We start from the raw sequence: 15,976 nt of genomic DNA on the forward strand, positions 1-15,976 counted from the left end.
GACCGACCGCCCGACCGTCCGCTGATTCCTATATACCCCCTTCAAACTTCGTTTGGCGGGGGTATAATAATCATACTCCAGTGACTAAACTGGCTTTGATCTGGAAGCCCACTTTTGAGGTGGCAGTATTATCACAAGATAACACCACTAAAGATATGAAACACACACATACAATGTAGCAGTTTAGACTACAGTGCTTTTTTTATGAGGAAACTTGCATTTTATAATTAGCACAGAAACTTACTCAGGAAAATGTATAAGAGGAAAGTGATAAAGAGGTCTCTGAGAAAGAGAGCAGCAATATCAGTAATCTGGTATAAAACATCTACACAAAATGTTGCTTAACATTGCATTTCAATTTGTGTCTATCATAAGTACTTCCAAAAAAAAAACACTTCAAAAAAGCACTCATCATGAACATGATGAACATACTCAGAAGAAATTGCTACTTACAATTCGCTTGTAAGTTTTCTGCCACACAACATTTTGGTGTAAGATGTCTACCCTGCAAAATGAGAAGAAAATAAAATCAATTTATCACCAACATCAGTCGAAAGCTTTAACACAAAAAAGGGTTAAATACAAGAATTTAGGTTGAAGATCCATAGGCAAAAGATTTGTCTCTACCTTTGAGGAAAACTCTGAACAAAATGGAGATATCATTTAAAAAAAAAAAAGTGCTGAATAAAAGCTAGCATTTTTGATACAATGAATCACAATAATCTTGTGTGGATTAAGAGAGAGATTTCCACTACCTATAACTTGTTCTTCATGAAAGAAGTGAAAACATTCAATGTTTTATACCATATGACAAAGAGCCTATCAGCAGTTTCTTTGGCACAGCAATCTAAATAGAATCAAAGGGTAGAAATTTTGTGATAATTCGTCCACTGTTGCTAATACTGTGAGTCTTATTTACTGTGTTTGGCTGGTAGTTTCTCCTTAACTCTCAACTTTTGTGCTCATATCAATGTTTTGGTTGCAGCTCACACTTTGGCCTGAATTCACGAAGGTGGTACAATCTTGTCCATGGTTTGAACCACGGCCCATTTTTGTTACAAAATCAGTTTCGTAACGAAATGACAACATTTCGTAACGAAATGAACATTCCGTTGAAGAAATTATCATCTTGTTAATGAAATGGTCATTTCGCCGACAAAATGACTAATTTCGTAACGAAACAGGCCATGCGACAGTTGGCGCCCCATAAAAAACTACTGCCTTTGTCCATGGTTTAATCCATGGACAAGATTGTATCACCTTCGTGAATTCGGGCCTTTATGTTTCACAGAAGTCATATAGTGAAGCATGTTCTGCACTTTCTGCTTCAGTGACCTACCTGGGAAACGTGGCAAATACGTCGGGATGAAGATCGACTAGACCGAGCTTGGTGTCCTCCACTGACCTCAGGGTCTCCAGCCATGCCTGAGGGATCTCTGTCCAGGGGTCAGGGTCAAAGTGCGTCAGTGGACGATGGGTGATGACTGGTAGCTGTGGTGTATGCTCATCCGAGTATTCTACAATATCAGCAGAAACACAAGTATGAATACCCAGCATCCAAACCCATGTGATGAAAACTACCTTTAATGTCACGGCCATAATTGCACCGGACATTTATGTTAGTATTTAAACTTTCTGCATAAAGAAGGCAGACGTGACCACTGGCTTTGTGTCAAACCTTGGCTTAAATAGTTTATACTTAAGTACACAATACAGGGCACATCAATTTACTAGCAATTTATGAGTTAGCAGTAAATTTGGTAGATGAGGCACATTCAATAAGCACATACTGGGGAAATTGAACGAGTAGTCTTCTTCCTGGAGATTCAGTGTGCACATTGGTTCATTGATCAGGAGAAAACCTGAATTAGTATGTTACATGTATCCTAGGTTATCGGGAACCAAGAACTTAGCAAGAATTCCACATCTTCAGAAGACAAATAACAAAACAAAACACAAACTCACGTCTGTAGGCGGACCATGCTGGTTGCGCGCTATGAAATCCTGACAGCTTTGGCCAATCTTGATGCAAATGTTGATGGGATATTCTTCCTGCAACTATCCCAGGGCTCTGCAGGGGAAACAAAGACATGCATTTTGGCTCATTTTTTCACCACTGCTTCACATCATGCCTCAGATAAAGACAACTCTAGTAATATGTCACAATATCTCTGGCATCAAATACTAATTCTAGTATCACTCTACATAAATACAATACCCCTTGTCATGCTTGTTGCTAGTACACATGGATCCATGTACGTATATTCAGCAAGTCACCAGGTATTCTGCAGTTAATCTAGATTCTATTGTATTGCCACAATGTATATGTTCCAGTGGTAGTGCAGTATTAACATGGCAAGCACCCTATGAATGAAAGGCCTATTCAATCACTGTCAAGAGGATTGATGTCTTTAGACTGAATTTATCTGTTAAATTTTACGAACGTTAGCAGCACAATTTGTCAGTAAAATTAAAACATGTGTAGACATCTTGGCCTACTATCATACACTTGCTTTACCTCCGCCAAGGGAGGAGATTATGTTTTCATGACCGATGGTTTGTCTGTGTGCAAAATAACTCAAAAATTTATGCACAGATTTAGATGAAACTTGCAGGAAAGGTTGAGAATGACACAAGGAACAAATGATTCAATTTTGGTAGTGATCCGGAAATTTTAATGGATTTTATGAAGGATTTTTGATATTTTGTCTGGTAGGGTCAATGAACTTCGGAGTTCAAGCTGCACATTTTTGAGGTTTTTATAGGCATGCGCACTAAAGTGCACGTGCATGCTCTAGTTTCTGTTAAGGCAAGGCACGCCGCGCAGCTGAAGGTTTATGACACAACAAAGGCTTGTATATTGGGAAATAGGGCAATTTTCAGCATGCATACTTGTACGTATGGGTGGAAATCTCTGATATTTTGTCTGGTAGGGTCAATGAACTTCGGAGTTCAAGCTGCACATTTTTGAGGTTTTTATAGGCATGCGCACTAAAGTGCACGTGCATGCTCTAGTTTCTGTTAAGGCAAGGCACGCCGCGCAGCTGAAGGTTTATGACACAACAAAGGCTTGTATATTGGGAAATAGGGCAATTTTCAGCATGCATACTTGTACGTATGGGTGGAAATCACTGATCTCTGTGGAAGAGCAAGATCATCGATTGGTGGAAATGAAGTAAATTTAAATTTAGCTGCTTGCCTTGCCCTTGGTGGAGGTCTGCGCTCTCAGCAGAGTGCTTTTCTAGTTAAATTAATGAAATCCTTCTGCCAAGAACCCACAATATGGGCCACATACATAATGCTCACACGCGCACGGACACTCACATAGAGCGTAATCTTAAGGAATGAAGCAGCACTTTATCGGAAGAAGAAAAAGAAGCAAACGGTGCGCTCAAACGGGGTCACTCTCAGAAAAATGAATGAATGGGACCACACAAAATTAGATTCACAGCATGCGTGCATACGGGTATTACATCCAAGTAGTGTCTACAGTCAAAGCAACACCGCACCACCGCACCGGCGGCACCACATCGCCGGTGAGCTAAGTGAACGTTGTGTGAACCATGCTCACATAATACGCTCGTAAATGTCTGTGCATTACCTTGCAAGATATTGTCAAACAGGAAAGAGCCCTTGTGCAAGTGCTAACAAGTCTCAACATCGACGGAAACATTTTCTTTTTCGACTTCGTTCGCTCCCACTCCTCACCCGTCGGAGGTCCATGCAGCACATGTAACAGCCACATGTGTACGTACAGCTACATTACGTATGTGTATTATTTTGTGCATACTGCCCATGCCATATGCATATCGCACAGACCTCGAAATACCTTGCTCGTAGATGGCGCTACATACGTAAACAAAAAGAGCACTAGGCGTTGGTGTACAGTGTACAGCTAGCTAGCTACGGGTGGGTACGACGCACCTGTACCACACATTACCTGCCTCGTTAGCCTGCGAGGCGTGTGCATGCCCGCGCCCAGTTAGCCCAGGAGGATCAGTGTAAAGGTCGGGTACTGCACGTTTAACACACAAGGACAAACACACTAGCAGCAGAAAAGGGTAGAGAGAACGCGTTCAGTCTCGTGATGAGCTGATGCAGCCATGGCTGACAAATCTGAAAGAAACGGCTCCTGTTCGTCGACAGACACCAGTACCATGTCATCGTCTGCCTCGTCGTCGAATTCATCGGAATCCAAGAGCAATACGCTCAGTACGAGAAGCAGCTATGATATCTACGACACGGACGATACGAAATCTGGCTGGTTATGGAAGCGATCGCGCGTATCCAAGAAGTGGAAGAAGCGCTGGTTTACGCTACGTCGAGCGGAGCTGATGTATGGGCACGATGCTGAGGTAAACTCGGGACATTCCCTTATTCAATGCTGAAGAATGCTGTTTTACACACCAATTGGGACAAATATGTATGATGAAATTCTGGCAAAAATCATTTCGTATATTGCTTACATGTAATGTTACATGCTTTACTTAGTTCTCTGTAGAAAAGTCATGTCAATTTTTTTTTCGCTACCCTCCTCAGCTCAGCTTGAATCCTGAGCTGAGTCAGTCAGAAACAGCAACAAGACTAAAGAGGAAGGAATCCAGAATCAAAACATGGATCGCTTGAAAGCACAGTCTTCTACAATCCTCAATCACACAATTTAATATAATAATTGCTACTCATTTTTGCAAGGATGACAAAAACATCATGTACCTTGTTGTAGACTGCTAGATCACATAGATGGCTAACCCCGTCGCGGGGCGCTGTAACACAGTACGTATTTGTCCGTATGGGGTCGCTGCTGCGGTTAATAGATGGCAAGTTCTGTTTATCATATGGAAAACATGACCGATTTGACATGTCAATAAACATAAATGTGTAGTAGCCTAAAGTTGATTCAGATTATATCATAATTCATAAACAAGACAAATGTATTGCCCCAATGCCAAATGTAAATCCAGTGAATATGAATCATCCTCCTGACAGTTTTAAAACTTAAGTTTATTTTGAGTACAAATGCCTTGAAATACTGTTTGTCTTCATCATTGATCTACAGCTGTATAAATTCCCAGAGTAGACTTTGTTTTATTCGTGAGCATGTCAACTTGCAATAAATCCATCAACGGGGAAATGAGAAACGTTCTCAGAGCTTGTGTTGTAAGTAGCAGTAAAGGAAAAAAAATGCAAAGTTTTGTCACACTGACTGTAGTTCTTGGTTGTCTCTTACTTTATATGTTTGTGCTTGATCAGACTTCCTTCCATTTGATATCTAGTTTTAATGTCGTAACTACAGTTGATACCAAGTAGGTACATCGTGTACATGTAATAATGTTTTATGGTGGTGGGGAGGGGGAGCGTATTCTTATTTTTTTTCATCCATACATTACCACCAATAATCAACACAATAATTCAAACAACCTGTTGCCATTAAATTTTTACCTTCACAGACACTGAACAAGAGAATACCACTGGATGGAACAGCGCTCTCGGACTCCTGTGTGGACCAGAAGTCACATGTGTTCAAACTCCAGCCAGAGAACAATAACCGGACATTTTTCTTGCAGGCATCGAATGATGCTGACCAGCTGGAATGGATGTCGGCCATTTGTTTTGCCAAGGCGGCATGCCAACAGCCGGACAAGTCGCAGTCGTGCGTCGTTCAGTGAGGATTTCACTTTGGAGGGAATCCACGTGTTCGACAAGGATAAAATATTATAACCATGAGCTTGATAAGAACAAGCCTACACCGCTGTCATATGAACAGGAAATAAAAGTATCCTGTGTGAAATGAAGTGGCGCCGTAAGGAACCAACATGTGGAGTAATTCAATGTGTTGTCAAGCATTGAAGTCATTTTGTTACAACTCAGTGGCAGCCACACTTCACCCTTGTCCTTGAGATTTGTGCGGAATTCTGCATGTGCTCTGGATGTGCTGGAAATCGTGGATGAATTAGGAATGCATCTGCGGACGTGAATATACCGGCATGTTCTTGTCATGACGCGGAGAAGAATCACATCGAACTTTCTCCAGTGTGATATTTTGTTGGTATGTCTCTATGGCATATTCACAGCAGGCTTTACCACAGCTTGTACAGCGAAAGAGAGTTTAAATGCTTCAGACGATCCTGCTGGCAAGTAAATTTCTACAGGGAGTTGGAATACTTGGCAGAAAACTTGTAGCATTATTGATGTTTTGTTGTACAATGTACCCACCAATTTTTTTTAAAAAAGCATTATGACATTGTAATTTCCCATTCGTTCAATAGCCCACTTTTTTTTTAACATTGAGCCAAGCTGCTGATGTAGATTTTCATGATTAATTAGTAAAGAGAGTAGATGTGATGTCTCATAGACCATTGTGGGTGCAATGCTAGCTGTGATAGAATTCTCATGTTACTGTCAATTTGCCCATCCTGTTCACATGTACATGGGTACACATGTATCATCAAGGAGCTTGGTGTTTGAAGCTCTTTGGTATCATTATGGGATAAGGTGATTTTTGTGTGATATCAGCAATGGCAATACAAAAGAGCATTGGAATAGAAAAGGAAATAAAGTATTCAATTCATGATGAAAAGTATAGAGTTAAAAGAGAAGTGTAATTTTTTTAACAGAACTCAAGAGAAGGACTTATAGATAATAATGGCTGAATCAGAACAGACATATATTGTCGAGAAGAGTGAAAAAAGGACAGAAATTGTCTTTAAAAATATATATATAATATTTACTATGGCCTTAAAAGCACTGCCTGGATATTCTTACACCTGATGTGTGGTACTGGATTTCATTTTTTTTAAATGGCTTTTGTATGCATGTACCTAGTTGGAGGTATCTGAAATGGATTCTCACAAATTTGCACAATGGTACAGGTGTTGTTAAATCTGAATTGCTTTAGGTAAGTCTTAAATCTGCAGTGTGAATGGGGGCAGACTGACAGCCCTGTCGATGGTTTCTTTTGTGCGGTTGTCCACACATATGGCTGGTTGTTATTCTGTGGCAGGTCACGTGTAAAGTCATCCGTCGACATACATTGTAGGACGTGCGTACATCAGAGCTGAAGGGGGGACCTACTGTTAAGATTTTAGGCTGTTGACTATAGCAACATCTGCCGGAGAGGAGATGATTAATTCAGATATAGATTGGCGCAGGCAGGTGCTCAAAGTTCATTGAGGTGTCCAACTTGTTTACGGTTCATACAGATACCACAGCATGAGTGGAAAAATTTGTCAGTTTTCCAGAGCTTTTATAGCTGGATTATATGATTCATCCAAAATGACATGGTACATGTACCTTTTAAAACTAAACAACAGAAAGAGTGTAAAAGGGAGAGAGTGTACCATAGTACTGTGATGTGTAAAGATGTGTAGTCAACTTCATGAAGACTTCACCCTTCACCTAAAAATTGTCTGAGGAAATTAGAGCAGAATTCTAATGCTGCAGTCCAGAACATTTGTGATACACTGCATCTGTGCCAAAAGCTCATTGTTCATACAATGTACACTTCATCGTAATATCACGATCCACATGCTGTATGCATTTGAGATTGTTTTCTATATTGTTCTCATTTCATTTGACTGCTTCATACTGGACACACTGTGTGAAGGAAAACTGATGCAGACCAGAGCTGTTGTTTATTTCTTCATCCCTTTTGTTCATCATCAAATTTCAACTCATATGATTAGATGTTACCCATGGATTAAGTTTACCAGTATACAGATATTCTTGTTGTAGTAGTGATGATAGTTATATAGCAAGACTAAAAAGCAAAGCAAAAAAAAAAAAAAAATTCAAAACACAAAAGCACAGCAACAAAAGTAGAGGGGAGAGATCTTTATTTTTGTTTTGGAATGATCTACTGCTATTTGTGTTTGATATGCATTGGCAAGGATAATACTGGGCTCCTAAAAATGGGAGCATTCTTTGGTGTAAAAAAAACAACAACAGAACATTCAGAATATTTATGACCGTTGAGGGAGCTTTGCTTTAAAAGCTTGAACAGTGATGTTGACTTACAGTAGACATTTTGAATGTGTGTCAAAGTCGTAATTTATCAGGCACAGACTCTGCGCTATTTTTTGCCTGTTGAACTGTCGTTGAACTGTATTTTCTTATCAGTGGTACTTCAGCAGCGTGCCTCCATGTTTAATGTACATTGTACCAACCACACTTTGAGAGATAGGAGTGCCCTGTATTCCATAGGAAATATTGCAACTTCCGTCTCCTGTTGACAATGGTCAAAATGGTCTAATCATGCCTGTGATAAAAATCTAGTCGTGGTCTTCTCTTTTACACATCCAGTTCTGGGGCTGTGGGCTCTTTGAATCCTATTAAACTAATTGATATAATGGTTTTATTCATGCAGATGAAAACATTTTCCAAAGTACACCATGTAATGCAGAGCAGGGCATAGATCCTAGTGTATAGAGGGATACATTTGTAAACCCCACTTGCTCAGTCACACATGTACCAGGCATACAAGCGTATGTTCATTATATAAGTACTGTACAATGCATACGGCATACAACTGTATATTCTTGAGGTTTTGATTCTTGCAAATTTTGCAAGCCCCGTGCTATTCATGAATTTAACAATGCACAAAAATATCAACTCAGAACCTACCGGGTAATCATAATGTGACGAGCACACATTGCTCCATTCATTACTGTACTCCCCAATTGCAAATTTCACCACTCATGAAATTGTTGGGAAGTCCCAGACTCACTTTAAATTGCATCACAGTAGCATAATATATTAGATGCGCAGCCACAAAAAAGAGTAGAATGAAAGAGATGGAATATTAGGGAGAGGGTGGAACTATTTTTATATGAATAGAACTATATTTGATATATGCAGACTCATTAGGAGAAAGAAACATCACAGTCCCGGTATATTTTTAAGTTATGTCTAGTCTCTTGTTATGCAGCCATCTGTAGGCTGTCTGGCATGACTGTACAATTTAATGTCTGTGATTCTAAAGAAGTGTTCACAGAATGCAATTCAAAGTGAACAGACAGTCATGCCATTCAATGTAGGATTAAAAAAGCCCACAGTCCCGACATAAGACTAGTTTTGTGACTTGTAGTTCAGTGCCTTTGTCATTTCCTGCCTACCACATTACTACTTGTAGTTGAAACGATGGCAATACAATATGTCTATTTTTACACTCTGCTCGTGTGCTGACTGGCCTTTTTCATGAGAAACGGATTTGATCAAAAAGACTGATAAACACTTGATATTTTTGATCTTGACCTTTGTGCATGCACATGCAATTGTGTGGTGAAAGATGCACAAATGAATATGCGATGCAATTAGATCCTCTGTCCTTTTGTTCTTTCGACATTTTGTAGCATGATCGATCATCAAACTGTTTCAAGTCTGAGGGAGAATTTCCCCTCAAAAGAAAGCTGTGCCATGAGAATACAAGTATTGAATAGAAGCAGATTGTTGAATATCTGTGTGGTATGGGAAGATTCATTGTTGAGAAAGAGTTGATCTTGTAATGTTTCTGCATATACAGTACAGTAAGTTGCTGTCCTACAAACAGTGCATAATAACCAGCTTTGTTTCTTGTGACAGTGACATTTCAATCTTGAATGCTCATCTATCTTGTGCTGTAGTAAGCATAAGTGTCATGTTAGTAAACTTTGTGAGATGGAATGCATTAAAGATATCAACATATTACAGTTATACAAGTATACTGTACATTTGTATATAGGCCCACCTCAGTCTTCAGAGGTATGTAAGAACATGGTACAATTCTCAAGAGATAGGTACAAGGAAAAGGGCTTCTTTTGATTCAAGTCAATTTTCATTTGTAGTAAACATTGAGCATGATCCAGTAGATCTATACAGTAAGTAGTGACATTCATGCATTTTGTCTTGTTGCTCAACCTTTGACGGGGTTGTTATTTTACTTGATTTGCATCTTTTGTATAATGGTACAATTTATCTTCGGGTTTATCTTTTTCTACGGGAGCCAGTGTTATGGACATACAGCGTACACATAGCATTGAAGCAGTTTGGACACGCATGAAACAAATTGGTCCAATTACCCTCTTTTCAACTAACTGTAAAAGTGGATATTTTCACGTGACCAATTTTTCGTGCTTGGCCGTGTAAGAAGACTTTCGCATGTTTTTAATTCCGCGGAATCAAGACATCAAGTACTGGAACATGTGGCATGCAGAAATATTTGTGTGCTTTTATTTTTGCGCTAGCTTCTGGTTGCGCGAGATGCGCCAAAATTTCAACACCTTGAAAATTTCCACTTTTACAGTAACGTTTTGCACTACAATTGTAGATTTCATTGTTTCTTCGTTCAAGACTTGTGTGGAAGGGGCTGCACTTATAGTGTATATTTTCACGGTGCATTTAAAATTGTTGGAGGTTAAAATGATGTAGGGATGCGCTGCGCCGCAATGCAGCGTAACATCTTGCCTCTTTCGATTTGATTTGTGTGAATGATTTTTTTTTTTCTTTGGGGAGGGGGGATATTTTATGCGTTGCTTCATGCCATGCAGTGTGTTCATAGACAACCCACGCAGGAACCACAAACTCTAGGCAAGCTATAGCCAGGGTTGTCATGGCAACCTTTGTGACAGAAGCATGCAATAAATCTGACCCATTCATTGTAAGCTGGAGTATTCTGTCTACATGATATTTATATCCTTCAGACAGTTTCTCCTGATTCCTATCCCAGCAGCTGCACAGGAAGAATGGGGTCAAAAGTACAGTACAGAGTAAGTCTATTGTGAACTGACAACCCAAAAATGAAAATTAGTTTAATAGATAAAATGCTATGTCCTTGATGATATTGTAAAATATTCATTTTATAATGCCGGGAATAGCAGACGATTAAAATGGTCGGGGGACATTAAAGTTTTCTGATTTTCACTGCTGATTTTCAAATGGAAGCTTTTAAAGTGGAATGACAGACACAAATGACTGGTGAAAAATTTGATGCTAGATAATGCTAATGGTAACATTTCAAGATGTGAGGACCAAAACAGTTAATATGTATTTTTAAAGGGAAGGAAATAAAGATTTGAAAAAAGTCCTGAGGAAAAAATCTTAATTTATTTAAAGATTAACATCGGTGAAGCTGATGTTACGTAGTGATTATCACAACTGCTATGCTGCATGTATACACTATAAACTATCATGACACTTTCCAGTCATATCTGTAAAGTAATCATAATATTGATACCATGTACTTGTAGTTGTCATGTTGTGGCTTGCCTTGAAAAGAGAGGTTTCCTGCCCCCCCCCCCCCCCCCTGCATCATCACAGCAGGAGCAGCAACTCCAGACATGAACCGATTTTAACCCATCGAGGATGCTGATTTTGCTATGTGACACCTTTCTCATTGTTAGATACCTACCCTACAAGTATTCATGCGACTAGCCACCAACGGGTTAAGAAATCTTGAGTACAGTGAGGACTGTGATTTTCACCTGCTTACATTGTAGGTGGCGCTTGTGTATTCAGTGAGCAAAGTCACAATATACATTGTTTATTGCTGCATCCTTATGCCAACATGCACACTTAGTCACTTTTAAGGCAGTGTTAAAAAAAAACAAAAAACCAAGGGGCCATTGAACACTGTTGGCACAGACAGTGTATTATTTGCATTATATGTCATGTAAGTATTAGGTACTCGCAAGTAGCTGCTGCGTGCATTGTGATGAGCAAATTAGTCTTATTCTTGTGTTACGTGGAGCGCAAATAATATCTCCTTTTAGGTGCTGACCGCTGCATTTGATTTTGCTTTGTGAAGGCATTCAGCTGACTTTTACATAGTCAACAGTGAAGGCATGCAGGCTCAGTTGAAGTGCAGCATTTGGCAGTGCTCAAGTGAGCTTGACATTTTAGCAGATGTAAAATATTGTTCATGAACAGACATGCATCATATTTGACTGTATGGTGCTGACATATATTGCACAAGTCTTACGGCATGCAGATATACATCATACAGTTTGTATGTACAGCTGTACATGTATGCTACTGTGATGAAATATTGATTTTGCATCATGGGGCAAACATACTGATGTTATTCCCATGTGCACTCTGTTCCGCTGATATCTGTAATATGTTACACAAAACAGCCTACTGTTGATATTCAGTTCACATGAAAGAAAAAATTAGTTTGAGCCCGCAAAGCTTGCCATATTTTGTCCATTAGTTTCTGAAGGGTTGTCACACTGTAGGACTGAAAGTTCATGATTGCAATGTAAGCATGGTTGATGTCGCAAACTTCAAATAAAGGCAGACAAATACCATATAAAGGGCAGTGAGGTATATCTGCCGTAGAATCGATTCCATGCCCTGAACCGACTTGGTTTAGGGTCTAATATCATGCTCTCGCCTTGATTGGTTTAGGGTTTAATGATCGGCCGAGTACAGGCAGGTCCATCATGCGAGACGACATCCTATGAGCCAGTCAATCAAGGCCCAATTCAGCTTCCATATTTCGCCCAACCAATTTCATCCCAATCTGGTTTCATAACCGGAGTCTTTGTCCCCACCCATAGTGATGAATGATGCAGACCAATACAACCACGGCCTTCTCTTCTCCTGTACATGGAGATGGCATTTTATAACCGCGAAGTTACGGAATGTGAAGATAACAGCCATTTACTAATTTGCGTAAAGTGAATAGCAATGCCTGCAAACCAAAAAGTACATTTCTTTTTTTACGATGGCTTCCATTTTTTTTTTTTTTTGGGGGGGGGTGGGGGTGGGGTGGGGGATGGGAGGGCTTGAGGTAAACATTCAGGAAGCCAAATATGTACATTCTCAATCAATTATGCATTTCATGCAACCAATTATTTATCTTGTAATGGAGAAGTATAATTGCCTCTGCTCACAAAGCTCTCTGTCTCACACCATAAGTCCACCCGAAATGACAGTATTTGTTTAAAGCAACTGTAATGACAGTCGAAGGGGCTTGGGTAAATACTGGGTTTAATGTACGGTATTGCGTTCAGTAGCTATCTGATTGCTGCTAACACTGCGTAGTACCAGTGCATGATGCAGCTATGGTTGGGAATTTCTAAAGAACCATTGTGACCATGCCTTTACAAAACAGAATTTTGTGACAAATATGCCAAAACTGCAAACTGTTTTTCTTTTCTTCGCACTTACAGTGATTCATAAGACATGATCAATACACAATGGTGTATCAGATTGTGTGTGTCCTGTGAATAATCAATTGTATCGTGAGTAAAAACAAACAATTAACAAACAAATACAACATATAATCACAGACACCAGGGTAGGGAGATGAAAGAAAGAACGAAAATGTGAGACTGAAATTAATTATCATTTTAGCAGGAAAACCAAATCCCTCTGCCAATAAGAATTTGCCATAATCACATCATACAAAATGTATTGTTCCTTTAGGTTTATCAAGCGTACACTTCAACATACAAGTACACATTTGTAGCTCCCTGATTTTTGTGTATAAATATCTGCAAAGATGGTATACTATTGTGGCAGCAATGATATTGTGTCAGATTTTTTGATCAGGGCAGTCTGAAGGATCCACATTAAAGAAATGAAGAAGATTTTTTGTGATTTTCCATAGTGTACCAAGGGATTTCAGTTTATGGAATAATTTTCTTCTTTTTTTCTTCAACTAGACCACCTTCAAACTTAGTTCATTCACAGGCATAAATGTAAGCTGCAATAATTCCTGTAACTGTGATAGTAGCAAAGAAAAAACAAAGCAAAACAAAACAATTAACTGTGAGTATTTATGTTCTGCTGCAGTAACTACAATTATTGCAACTTACAGTAATGTACAAAAAATGCACATACTCATTGCAAAACAAGCCCAGGATGTTCATACTGTATTATGTCTCATTAAATCTTGAATTGAAAGTACCATTGTACATGATATGACATCATGGCAAGAATGAGTGTTTAAGAAAGAGAGCCCTTCCACTTTAACCCTCAGCTAGCCTCTGTTGATAAGATTCCACTGCTGTTGCATACAATTGCTGTCCCTCTGGCTGTGAAAGGGTTGACTGTCTGTCACTTTCTGATTGCTGTCAATGAGTACTTCCTCTAACAGCCTGCGACTTTGAGAGGGGATTTCTCTTTTTTTTTTTTTTTTCTTGTTTTCAAGAGTGAGCAGGGTTGTTTTCGTTCCAGATTTTCTTTCCTTCCTGTCTTGGCACGTCAATCCATCTATAGAAATGATGTACTATAAAGGATTAAATCGTTTTGCTGTTGTTTTGTTTTGTTTTTTTAGAGGAGCTACATTGGCTAGATTTTAATAGTGGAGAACCTATTTTATGACAGGATGTGGTTTATAGGCTCACCAAATTAATTTCACTCTCGTCATAGCATTGTTTCCTGCACTGTTGTAGAAAATGCTAAAAAAATTGTCAGTAAGGGGGAAAAAAATGTGAAGAGATAAACAAGCTTGAAATACTTAGCACTGATAAATAGACGCAGTAATTGATTGCCACAAATAGAGCCCCACATGTCAAAGGTTAAACCAGAAGAGTTGAGAAAATGCACGTTGTCAGCATTTATATGTGTTGTACGTCATGATGCAAAAGCTGATTCTGGAAATGACAATGCAGATTATCCATTTACAGCAAGTCACTTATGTGAGTCTTTTTTTATACAAATGTGTCCTATCCTTTTCAGAGCTCTTCAAGGAGGAATAAAATGGATTATATCGCTCCATTTGGGATTATATCGCTCTATTTGGGATTACCACGGGGAACTTTTTTTTATAGTAAACATACAAATTCTGTGGTATCTTTAAAAACTAGTTAGTGACAATGAAACGTAGAATAGAATGCACCAAATTTCCATTTGTCTCTCATACAAATGTATAAGACAACAGCCCAATACACATGAGCTACAGTAAAGCTGTAGTACTGGAAACACTAGGGATAGGACAGATGGGTTGATCTGTTGTTGTGTTGAGTTGTTTTTTTTTCAGTTGGGGTTCTAGCAGGGTAATGGATGTTTGGTATTGTGCAGATGGATAAGATATACACTGCTGTCAACTAGAATGATGCAGATCGTAGGGTCCTTAGTTGAAGCTATAAAAAACAAAAACAAAACAACAGAAAAAAAAAACTGTGTGCAGGATATTACAGCAGGAAATCCTGTGGGCCATACACGTACAATGTATGAGCAGTGAATGAATTGCGGTTTGATTTCGTTCAAATTTGGTATTGACAGTCATTGGTGGTACGTGGAGTAGGCTCATCAATTGATTAATAATTATCTAGAGTTGTGTGGTATTTGCTGCCCAATGTGTTTGAACGATATCATTCATCACCTTTGCTTTTTTTTTTATCCCCCCCCCCCCCTGAAACTGCAGGATATCAGCAAAGAGAGAATAGTGATCAAGTTGAGAAATGGTTGTTAAGGCTTAAATTAACTCTCAGATTGGGGAACATTAACAGTCTATTTTGAAAAAGCATGTCAAGGACTTTATACATGTATGTCATATACATTGTATTTTGCAAATGTATATTTCGCAAATTTAGACTAAAGGGCTTTTTACACTTGTAAATTTTTGCTTAGTCCCATACCAACGGTGGGGCTAAGGGGGGGGGGGGGGGGGCCTTAGCCCCACCGTTGGTACGGGACTATCCTTAGCCCACTTTCTGTTTACACTCGTTTTTGCCAAAGTGGGCTAGCCCCACCGATAATCCTGTACTATCTGGCCCTGCAAAATAGCAGGGTTAGCACCGCAATTGCGGTTCCAAGCAAGTGAGTGTAAACAGAACGAAAAAATAATCCTGGGCTAAGCGACGGAGACGAAGTCCGACCCTCACTGACCAATCAGAAATGAGGTAATCAAGTGCTGCCGGTGCGTGCGTGTACGTGTACAGTACACAGCGTAATCATGAATATTCATGTGGTTTGGAAAGTCCGGGGCTAAGAAATACATGTATGAGTGTAAAAAGGTCAGTTTTCTCCTTAGCCCGGGACAAGAGATAGTACG

The 15,976-nt window shown here is 39.3% G+C and overlaps 2 protein-coding genes across 2 annotated transcripts in view; one reads left to right on the forward strand and one right to left on the reverse strand.

The window, feature by feature from the left end:
• The window catches only part of LOC139733225 (large ribosomal subunit protein uL4m-like), a 40,770-nt gene extending 37,025 nt beyond the window's left edge, over positions 1 to 3,745 (reverse strand). Inside the window, exons 1-4 of the mRNA XM_071644064.1 lie at positions 3,602 to 3,745; positions 1,966 to 2,071; positions 1,340 to 1,517; positions 454 to 505 (exon numbers count right to left, since the gene is read on the reverse strand). Of these exons, the coding sequence (XP_071500165.1) occupies positions 454 to 505; positions 1,340 to 1,517; positions 1,966 to 2,071; positions 3,602 to 3,745 (480 nt within the window). The remainder of the gene's footprint in view (positions 1 to 453; positions 506 to 1,339; positions 1,518 to 1,965; positions 2,072 to 3,601) is intronic.
• A 293-nt stretch (positions 3,746 to 4,038) lies between these two features.
• Positions 4,039 to 6,203, forward strand: LOC139733241 (differentially expressed in FDCP 6-like). Its single transcript, XM_071644080.1, has 2 exons — positions 4,039 to 4,355; positions 5,448 to 6,203. Exons 1-2 carry the CDS (start codon positions 4,104 to 4,106, stop codon positions 5,664 to 5,666), a joined length of 471 nt encoding a protein of 156 aa, XP_071500181.1. The 5' UTR covers positions 4,039 to 4,103; the 3' UTR covers positions 5,667 to 6,203.
• The last annotated feature ends 9,773 nt before the right edge of the window (positions 6,204 to 15,976 follow it).

Source organism: Diadema antillarum, unplaced genomic scaffold (assembly GCF_040938485.1).
Source record: "Diadema antillarum isolate AM-2024a unplaced genomic scaffold, OU_Dant_1.0 seq00000463_RagTag, whole genome shotgun sequence".
Taxonomy (NCBI): domain Eukaryota; kingdom Metazoa; phylum Echinodermata; class Echinoidea; order Diadematoida; family Diadematidae; genus Diadema; species Diadema antillarum.